The 10,215-nt window shown below is 60.3% G+C and overlaps 1 protein-coding gene across 5 annotated transcripts; it reads right to left on the bottom strand.

Moving 5' to 3' along the window:
- Positions 1-5,238: 5,238 nt before the first annotated feature.
- KLF17 (KLF transcription factor 17) lies at positions 5,239-9,561 on the bottom strand. 5 transcript variants are annotated; one of them, XM_077182444.1, is made up of 3 exons: positions 8,870-9,561; positions 7,166-8,317; positions 5,239-6,581 (listed from the first exon to the last, which is right to left on the bottom strand). In XM_077182444.1, the coding sequence occupies exons 1-3, from the start codon at positions 8,870-8,872 to the stop codon at positions 6,516-6,518; spliced, it is 1,221 nt and encodes a 406-aa protein (XP_077038559.1). In that variant the 5' UTR covers positions 8,873-9,561; the 3' UTR covers positions 5,239-6,515. The 5 variants fall into 5 exon arrangements, with proteins under 5 accessions (XP_077038559.1, XP_077038556.1, XP_077038557.1 ...); XM_077182441.1 differs by lacking the exon at positions 8,870-9,561 and adding an exon at positions 8,560-8,804; XM_077182442.1 differs by lacking the exon at positions 8,870-9,561 and adding an exon at positions 8,593-8,802.
- Positions 9,562-10,215: the final 654 nt, after the last annotated feature.

Here is a 10,215-nt window from a genome sequence, read left to right as displayed (position 1 = left end):
AGGCGCCCGGAAGTGCCCGGAGCGCTTTGGGGGACGCACCACGCGGGGATGAGGGAGAAGCATGGCGGGTTCGAGTCCCGCTCCTGGCACGTCGTGGCCGCCTAACCCGAGGCCGCCGGCGCCTCTGTCTCCACGGGCCTGCGGCAGCGCCCGGCCCCAGCTGGGCCCCAGCACCCCTCGCCCCGCTCAGGGCGCACAGCCCGCCGCAGGCGCAGCTCACTCCCGCGCCAGGAGGTGGCAGCACCGCCGCGCCCGACCGGCGCCTCCGAGCCCGGCCCGCGCGGCGGGGAGGGGGCGCCGCGAACGCGCTCGTCGCGCCCGCCGTGCCCCCAGCTGCTGCGACCCCCTTGCCGCGGGGACTCTGTGATGGTCGCTGCTCTCCCGGGGTCTCGGGGCCGACCCTGGTTTCTCATCAGGAGTTTTCCCGTCTCCTTTCCCGAGGTGCTCGCTGGCGGCTTTGCCCTGTCCCGTTCTCCCCGGCAGCCGTGCCAGGGGCCAGCCCGGTGCCAGCCGCACCTCACGGCACTCTCGGGCTGCTCGGCCGGGCTTCGTGTGCCACAGCATGCGCTCCTCGCCCTCATGCTCTATGCTTCAGGGCCGCGGCTCACATGAGGCAGCCCGGAGGGAGACTTTTATTAATAACACTGTCCTGTTTCCTCTTCCCTGTCAGAACAAGGAAAGGGGAGAAAACAGTGGTGTGGTGTGGGGCCAGGAGGGACATCGCGAATCACCTTCCTGTGATAGATCAAGGCAGGGCAAGGCTGCCTGGCAGAGGTTCTCCTGAAACAGATGGTTTCTTCACAGGGCACAGAGATACACTGGGACCTGCCGGCCACCCCAGGAGAGGGGGTGCCTCTGAGTGGAATCTCTCCTCCTTGGAGCCCTGGGATGAGCTGAACCCCACTTGCTCTTGCACGGAATCCCTCAATGCCAGCCAGGCCGTGCTGAAGTTACCACCATTCCCATCCTGCTGGTGAGCCCTTCCCATGAGGATTGGCACATCAGCTCTGTACCAGGGCCCAAAAGCAATGCCCGTGTGCCACAATGGGAACTGGTGACACCCCCAGAGTACCATCTGTTGTCCCCAGAGATAATTTAATCCCTTTTCCACACTACCAGGGATGGCTTTTAGCACCCTTCCCACAAGAACAGAGCTGATCCTGAGGTTTTACCTGCCCTATTTGCTCTCAGCTCTGCCTCATCTACTCAAGTCCTCCCCCATCAGTGTGTGTGGACATTGCTAATAATTTCTAGTACATTTCCTTGCTCTCTTGCCACAGCTGGCCTGGAAGTGGGGTCCACACTCCTCCAAGGTGGGCTTGCAGAAGGAGACAAGGCTTTCCCAACTTTTGCAGTCTCTGCCTGCCTGGCACTGCGGCTTCATGGAGAGCTTTGTAAGACTAAAAAAAAGGGGCCTCTCTTTTTGCCACGGGTTGTTCGGTTGTTCACAGTCGTTCACCCTGTTAAAACGGCACTTAAAGAAAACAAAAAGCAGTTCCAAAAATAAAGCCTTGAGACAGATGGGGCCATTCAGTGCTAGTTTTTGATTATATCTCCCATTTGTTGGCCTGCCTCCCCCACACCTCTGTGGGCCTAGGGAGCTGTGTCCCACCTGGAGCTGTATGGACCCGCAGGTGAAACACATTAGCCGGGTGCTTCTGCTAATGGGCTCATCAGCGGAGCAATTAGCAGTGCTTCCGGGGGGGCTGCAGTTATTGTTTCTGGCCTGGAGTTATTGTTAATGGCCCCTGCATCCCACAGCTAGCACAGAGCAAAGGGAAAAGGCTGGAAGGCTGAGTCAAGTACCAGGTCCGTCATTGAGTCCTGTACTGGGACTGTGCCCAGATCTGACCACCAGGGTCCTGCCTCGCCAGGACACAGGGAGTATCGAGGGAATCAGGGAAAGCCAGCAGTGATGGGGAGCCCAGTGCTTCTGTGCCCTGGAACTCTGGCATCACCGTCCTGTCACTGCAACACCATCACCCACCTCCAGCTGTCCTGGATTCCAGGGATGTCCAGAGTGATCTGCCACCAAGCAGCTGGGGGAGAGATGTGCCCCCAGATTTAGCCCTGTCAGGAGGGCCCCCTCCAGGCCAGCTCCTCACCCACCTGAGGAAGGATGCACCTCATGCCCTTTACCCCTGCCCTGGCCGCCAGGCATGACCCAAGGTGGCCCCAGGCCAGAGGTGTGCGTGCCTTCTGACCAGGGCTCAGGGTGTGTGTGTCTCCCAGCCTGGCACCAGCGGAGGAGGACAAGTGCAAACACTGTGGCCAGTGGGGCAGGAGAAGGTTATCTGGGGCCCGGCAGTGGAAAAACTCTCGGTGTGTGACTAAGGCACAACAGCGCCAGGTGTGGGTCCAGGCAGGGCAAGGGAGCCGGGAGTTATCGCTTCCCCGTGGGTTCAGGTGCCTGAAGCCAAATGTTTCCTAAGGGTGCGGTGACAGCCACAGCCCCGTTATCGTGGCACCTGGCCCACCCCAAGCAGCACGGACACGGGGACAGGTTGCTGGACCTTCCCCCCATGGCAGAGATGGGGCACTTCCCACTGCTCCTCCAATGGGAAACTCAAGCCCTGGGAGCAAACTTCAGCAGGGACACCTTGGTCCTAGGGATCCAAGCTCTGGCCTCACAGTGAGGAATGGTCTGTGTCAGCCTGTCCAAGCACCCCCAAATTATCCTCCCACCCTAGAGCACCCAGGCTGCATCCCACCCACAGCACTCTGGTCCCCTCCCCAGCTCTGTGCTGTCCCCATGGACCACAGCATGCTGAAGGTCAAGCCCTGGCTAAGGAACCCTCGGATCTGCAACACTCCTCCCTAAGGATCAACAATCCCAGACCAGCTGTGGGACCTGTTGGCTGTAGCATAGGGGATCCCCATGAGCTGGGTCATCCCCAGACAACAGAAACCCACTCAAGCTTCTCTTTCACCCCTCTCCAGCTCTGAAGACCCCAGGGCACTGCTCCAACTGGCAGGTGCCAGGCCATACTGCGGCCATGACTCACACTTCTGCTGGGAGTTATTTCTCCATACCTTGCTCCTTCCTTTATTCCCTTGCCTCCTCATTGGACCAGGTCAGCTGTACCCCAAAACCATGGGGCTTAAGAGTTACAGAAGTTTCGGGGAGCTCTGCACAGTTCCCAGGGTCCTTTTTGACAGGAAGTGACCAAGGTGAAAAAGGAAGGGAGGGAGACATGGCCTAGCTTAGGGTTCTCCAGCTGACTGCAGGTGCACGCACCACAGGGATTGCACCCCAGCCGTGCCTCCCTCAGTGCTGCCAAAGGTGTTTTCTTGCTGCCCTCATCACTTTGCAGGGCAGGTTTTGCTGGGGACAGGACTGGCCTCCCTTCTCCAATAGAGAGTGTATCTTGGCCCAGGCAATTGGAAGAGGGTGTTTTTTATTAACAACAAATTAACCGTAATTGTCTTTTCCACTACAGCCACTCCTCCCCAGCCATGCAATGGTGATTCCCAGTATTGCTGGTCCATTTGACTGCCATGCCCCATCATGTGCCTGAAGGAGTGCCTTGCCCCAGGCACAGGGGAGCAAACCCAGAGCAGCTCTGTTTGGAGGAGCCAAAGCACCTTCCCCTGCTCTCGCCTCCCCGTGTAGGCACTGGCAGCAGAGCCGGACCTCACTCCTGCCCTGGCACAGCAATGATGAAAGGCGAGAAAGAACTGGTTTGTGCTCTGATCTCAGAGCTGAACCTCAAAACAGCCGTGAACCGTCACTCCAGCTCCCAGGATGCTTAGGGAGGACAGGACAGCAGAGCCAGCCTTTCCAGTGAGACAGGATGGTTGGAGAAATTCATCGTTCCCCTGGAAATAAAAATAATAATCATAATAAAAACACAAAGCCAGAGATTACTTATACGCACACAAACACGCAGGCACGCACTCTCCCCATCTGGCTTTGCCAGCCTGACTCATCGCTAATTCAAACAGCCCACACCTTTCCCTCTCCCTCCATGTGACGTTTTGAACAAGTTTCCAGGGAAGAGGCAGAAGTTTTGCCCCAGCTATCCCCTACCATTGTAACTTTGTCCTTGGGTTCTGGTGGTTCCAGGAACAAGACACCCCCATTACCTCATGCAGGCCGCATGTGTCCCAGCACAGTTACCCCTGCACAAGCACCTCTCAGAAAGTGGGGCAAGCAGAGGGCGGAGACAGCAGTGGAAAGGACAAGTGATTGAGCCTGACGGATCTGTGACACCTGTGGATGCAGCCCCGTGGTCCAATCTCAGGCCTACAGGCAGAACATGATGTCCCAAGCTGCTGCCACTCTGCCTGGAATCACCCATGCTTTTGTAGCTGCTCAAGGGCAGACCACAAGGGTGGGTGCTGGTCCCAGAACAAAGAGCCCAACACCAAAATATTAGCCACTCCTCAGGGGAGCATCAGACCTGCTCTGCCATTCCCATCTGAGTGGGATCAGCCCAGCTACATCCCACTTCCACTTGCAGGGCAAGCAGCCCCAGGACACCCTCCAGCCCTGACCAGCTGCTGGGGGTTGCAGAGATGAGCAGGAGGAGGGAGCCACTGCCACCACCACCCTGGGCCAGGGCATCATACAGCTTGTGTGCTCCCTGCACTGCCAGCATGGTGTCAGGTCTGGACAAGTTCCTGCCTTCAGAGGGATTCGTGCATCACTGGTAATCAGCTGTGGGAGGGAGGGAGGGATGGAGCCAGACCTGCTTGCTGAGCTCCGGGACCTGCCAGCATGCTTGTGCTGAGTCACCACCTATTAACGCAGGGAAACCTCAGCACCTGAACCCTGCCAAGCTGCCAGGCCATCCCCAGGAGGACAGCAGAGACAGCACCCAGAACCAGCCAGCTGACACCAACTTCCCTGCTGGTTGTGACCACAAGGCCAGTACTCCCACTGTGAGGCACAGCGGGACAGGACTGCTCAGGAAGAATTCAGGACCAGCAAGGCTCTCAGTTGAGTTTCGGCTGCCATTCTCCTCGGAGATGACTCACCGCAGGACCAGTCACACCATCCCAGTGCCGCAATTGCCCCATCTGCAGATTAGGGAAACTGAGGCACAGGGAAGTGAGGTGACTCAAGAGCTGTTGCACAGGAGATGCTACTCAGATGCCGAGGCTTGGGCGTTCCCCATCGATCCTCCGCAGCTAACTTAAGCAGAAATGAACATCGATGTAAATATTTACTGACAAACAAGCTCAGCCTCACCCTCTCCTCTTAGAAGAAACCTTTAAAGTAAACTCTCCTGGCTCTTTCATGTTTACATCTTGTTTATTTATTATACAGCAGATCACAATATTTCAACAGTTTGCATATAAAGAAAAGTAACATTTCAGAGTGCAAGAGACCTAACGTGCCCAAGCAGAGAAATGTTAATTAACAATATACACAGACGGGAACAGTGCACTTCCCAAAGCTGAGACTCATCTGTGTTCCCAGCTCGAAGAAAATATATTAAAAAAACCAGAAACATTATATATTACTGCTTTGTTTAATTTACAACTTGCTTTGCAGAAGCTGCACATAAAAAGACTCATTTTCTTTTGAGCTTTCTTTTTGTCCCCTCCCTCTACAAAAATTTCAAGTATAGCAGAGACCTGGGCATTCATAGCTGGACTCACTGTCCTTTACATACTAAATTTTAAAAAGCAGCATGGGGAAGGCAGCTGCAGCAGTACCTGGTGTCATCCTGAGGGGAAGAACAAGACAAAATAAAGCAGACAAGAGCCAGGAGAGACATTTTAGGCTCTTGAGTGGAAAACTGGGAATGGCCAGGGGGGTCCCAGGCTGGTGACAGGAGCATCCCTATCCTCTGTGCAAGGTGACGCTGTGCTGCCAACACCTGCAAACCTTTATAGCCATGAGCCAGTCAAATCCCACCCTCACCCCATCCACTCTGGGCTTTGGGTCAGGTTTGTTCTGATGATCACAACCGAGACAACCAGCAACCCATTTCCCAGCACCACAACCAACGTGCCCAACTGGCATGGCTCTCCAGCCAAAAAGCAGCGAGAGTCAGCCACCACAGCCCCTAGAGCCAGGGGGGTGCCAGAATCTGGGGGAAGAAGATTAAGCTGATGCCAAATACAAGCCAGGAGTTCTGGGGACAGATCCCTTATGCACCAGCTCCACCACTCACTGGGTACCTGGCTGGGGGGAACTCTCCAGGCATGGGGAGCTGAGTGGTGATGACTGGGCAGATGTTTCTTGCAGTTTTGCTCCCCACATACATCCCCAAAGCAGCCCTTCCCCACCACTTGGCTGGGCCAGCTCTCACAGGAGCAGGAGGAGAAAACTAGTTATCAACTACAAGCAGAGGGGGCTGGGTGGCCAGGCTGCTCCCCACTGCCATCCCTGGCCCGACACTATTTACACCGTGAGCTAGCTCCGGGGACATCGAGTCCGGCCGCAGCCACTGCTCACATGTGCCGCTTCATGTGGAGAGCGAGGTGGTCTGAGCGGGAGAAAGCCCGCTCGCAGAGGTGGCACTGGAACGGCCGGTGCCCTGTGTGCTTGCGGTAGTGGCGGGTCAGCTCATCGGAGCGGGCGAATTTCCAGCCACATCCTTCCCAGGTGCAGTGGTAGGGCTTCTCGCCTGCAGAGGAGAGGGGGTGTCAGTGGGCTTGTAGGTTCCCACCCTCCCTGTGCCTTCAGTTCTGTGCTACCCTACCCAGCACCCCCTCTTCCAGAAGATGGGAGGCCCATTGCGCACCTCTGCCTGCCCAACTTTCCCCTTCTGTCCCCCATTTTTCTGCCCTTCCCCATGTGCCAAGGTCTGTTTCCTGAGCACCCCTGCTTCACTTTAAACTGTGGCTGGTGCCCTGCTCATCCCTGCTATGGGCTGGCACCATGTGCCCTGTCCCAGCTCGGCCAGAGGGTCTCACCGTACAACCCCCAGTCTGTCTCCCTATTCTGTTTGTCCCTAGCCCAGGTGGAGGGTTTCTCCATTACCCTAAGTCCTACCACCTCAGGCACCCCAGGGCCCCAAAACCAGCAACTGGAGGTGCCACAAGAGTGGTCTCACTACATGCCAGGTCCCTACGTGTCCCTGCCCAGCACCACCAAGGGGGTCCTTCCGAGCACTTCGGGGGCCATCCCCATTGCCCCCTGCCTACACGCAGAACACCTCCAATAGGGCTGTCTCTGGGTGCCCTCACACAGCCCCACCACAGGACCCACCGTGCACTCCCTGACACACCGCAGGGGTCTTCCCCACGCGACACGCCCCCCACTGCCGGTGTCACCTCCCGCGACGCCCCCGCACACCCCCGGAACCTCGCTCGCGGTCTCACCACGTGCCGCGGTACCCGCGCCCGGGACCCTCCGTGTGTGTCCCCGCCCCGGCGCGCCCTTACCCGTGTGGGTCCGCATGTGCGCCTTGAGGTGCGAGCTCTTGGTGTAGGTCTTGCCGCAGCCCGGGTATTCACAGTTGTGCGTGGCCGTTCGCTTGCGCGCCCATGAGCGGCGGCCGCGCTTGGGCTTGCAGTCCTCGGGGGGAGCCCCGGTCGGGAAGTACTCCAGCACCGGGGAGTTGGGCGGCGTGACCAGCAGCCCGGGCAGCCCCGCCGGGCCCGGGCCCGGCCCCTTCAGGGGCTCCCTGTAAACACTGAAATGTCCATGAAACTGCGGTGGCGGCTGGGGGGCGAAGTGGGGCGCATAGCGGTGCGGGGCCACGGCGTAGTGGGGCGGCAGGTCGGCCAAGAGGTGGGGATCGGCGCCAGGCAGCGGCTCCTCGGGGGGCCCCAAGCGGCCGTGGGGGAAGCCCGGGTAGGGCAGCGGCGGCCCCGGCACCGGTCCCGGCCCGGGACCCGGCGCCACGCGTGGCTTGTGCTCGCCGCCGCCCGGTCCCAGGTACTCGGCGGCAGACATCCCCAGCATGCAGGCGCGTTCCTCCGGCTGCTCCTTCTTGATGCGGGGTCCGAAGGACTGCGCGGGGTCCAGGGGCAGTGGGCGGGCTAGGGCTGGGTGGAGGGGCGGGTGGTGATGGGGGTGAGGGTGGTGATGGGGCCCGCCGGGCACCCGCAGCTCCGTGTACTCCCTCCGCTGCGGGTCGTAGTGGCCGGGCAGGTCCGGGGTGAGCAGCTCAGCCACGTAGCTGTGGCCCTGGCCCTCGGGGTAAGGCGCAGGGAACTTGCCCGGCGTGGAGTACGAGCCGTCGCTGTCGTAGGTGGTGCCACAGCTCTCGGGGGTCTCGGGCAGGGGGTAGTTGGGGCCGGTCGGCCCCTGCCCGCCACTGCTGGTGTGCGCCAGGATGAAGTCCAAGTCCACGAACTTGCCCAAGTCATCCTCCTCCCGCTTGACGGCAGCGGGGCCATCCTGTTGTAGCATCCTCTGAGGGAAAATGAAGCGTCAGGATCGGCGGGGAGACGGTTGCGGCGGCACCCGCCGCCCCAACACCGCGGCCCGCGCCTCCCGCTCGGGGCGGCGGCTCCCCCCAACCCGTCCGACGGGTCGGCACCACTCCGGCTGCGCTGCGCCGCCCTCGGGGCGCCCTCCGACGGCGAGAAGGCGGCCCGCCCCCCACTCCATGGCCGGGCTGAGCCCCCGCCCGGAACGCTCTGTCCCGTACCCACCTTGCCACCCTCTCCCCGGTGCCTGGTGCTTACGTGGAGCATGTCGGCGGGCCGCTCCTCTAGCGGCATCAAGTTGGCGAAAGTGGAGATAGAGGGCAGGGCGCTCTCGTCCACGGCCGCCGCCATGGCGAGCCGGGCCGAGGCAGCGGGGCCGGGGCGGGCTGGGGGAGCGCGGTGCGCGGAGCCCGGCACCGCTCCGCTCCCCGTGGCAGCAGCGCTGCTCTGCGCCGCCCCGCGCCCCTAAGCTGTTAACAGCATGGCTGCGCCCCGATTGGTCCGGTCCGCATTGATATTCACCGCCGCCACTTACCATTGGCTCTGCTGTAGCCTGAGCCACGCCCCCTCCGGCGGGGCTGCCCCGGCGGGCGGGGGTCGGCGGTTGCCACTGCCCCGACCGCGCTCAGAGCCCGCGCGGGACGGGACGGGGCAGAGCGGCGGGGTCTCCACGTCCCGCTCTCCGCGTCCAGCTTTGCCCTGCTCTGCGAGACTGTCCCACGGGGGAGAAGAGACAAGGGTGCTGTTGTGGATCGCGGAGGCCAGAATCCTGCCCGCGACGTGAACGGGGCAGCGGCGCCCTTAAGGCTTGCCCACACTACGAGCGGGGAGGGGGGCTGTAGGTGGCAGAGCAGGAGGTCCCCCGGCACCTTGTCCCGAGTAGGGCAGGGGCAATGGCTCTGTTACAGGCACCCTCTGTGGAGCCAGAGAGTGCCAGAGAGGTCTGGCGCAGGGGTACATACAGGTAAAAGCATTTTAGCCACTGCGCCGGGCACTACACTCGCCACGGGGACCCCGAGCGCGTCAGCGAGCCAAGGTGCAGTCCCAAAAAGGTGTGCTTGTGCCTCCATAGGAGATGAACCTGAAAGCCGAGCCTCGGTGCCCCCACACCCCCACGCGAATCGTTTCATGTAAGCGCACCCGTGAAGCCGCGTCCTCCCGCGCCGCTGCTGCCGGTGAGGCAATCAGCAGCACAGAGCGTACCAGCTCGCATCTGGCTGCGTGCAGGGTGCGTGTGCGAGCCGAGATAACTGCTCCTCGACCCTGTCGGGGGCTGGCACCCTGCCAACATTGCCTCATCTCGCCCCACAGCCCCCGCAGCACGTTTGTCTGCCCTCCCTAGGAACCAGTGCTGTGGGTGAGACTCCGACCGCCCTGGCACAGGGGGACATGGGCCGGCTGTCCCACCCTGTCCACCCTGAGCAGCCCCTGGGAGAGCGCTGTCCCGAAGGCTTCCCATGGCAGGGGACACAAGGACAGCAGGTTATCCCACTTTGCAGGAGACACTCAAGTCACCCACCCTGTTCTAGCTAGTTGGATGATGGTGCAGAGACTCAGGGCACTGGGCAGGCCTCCCCGGGGGCTCTCTGTCTCCTTGTCCGGCACACACAGCAAGATCTTCTCTGTTTGGCCCCCATCCAACCAGTACCAGGAATGGCCCTGCTGCTGTTGCGCTCAAGAAGCAATGTCCCTTATCTCTTGGAGCCTGTCTCCCTGCTTTCTGGAGCTGTCCATCTCCAGATACCTTTCTAAGAACTGAGGCTGTTGCCTGCTCTATTCAGAAGCAAGGAGTCAATTTAAAAAAAAACAAATATAAACACCAAAGGTGAGGTGTGCACACACACCACACGCACATGCCGCTTCTGAATCCAAAGCTACTCT

Source organism: Agelaius phoeniceus, chromosome 8 (genome assembly GCF_051311805.1).
Source record: "Agelaius phoeniceus isolate bAgePho1 chromosome 8, bAgePho1.hap1, whole genome shotgun sequence".
Lineage (NCBI taxonomy): Eukaryota > Metazoa > Chordata > Aves > Passeriformes > Icteridae > Agelaius > Agelaius phoeniceus.
This window is presented reverse-complemented; position numbering and strand designations above follow the sequence as displayed.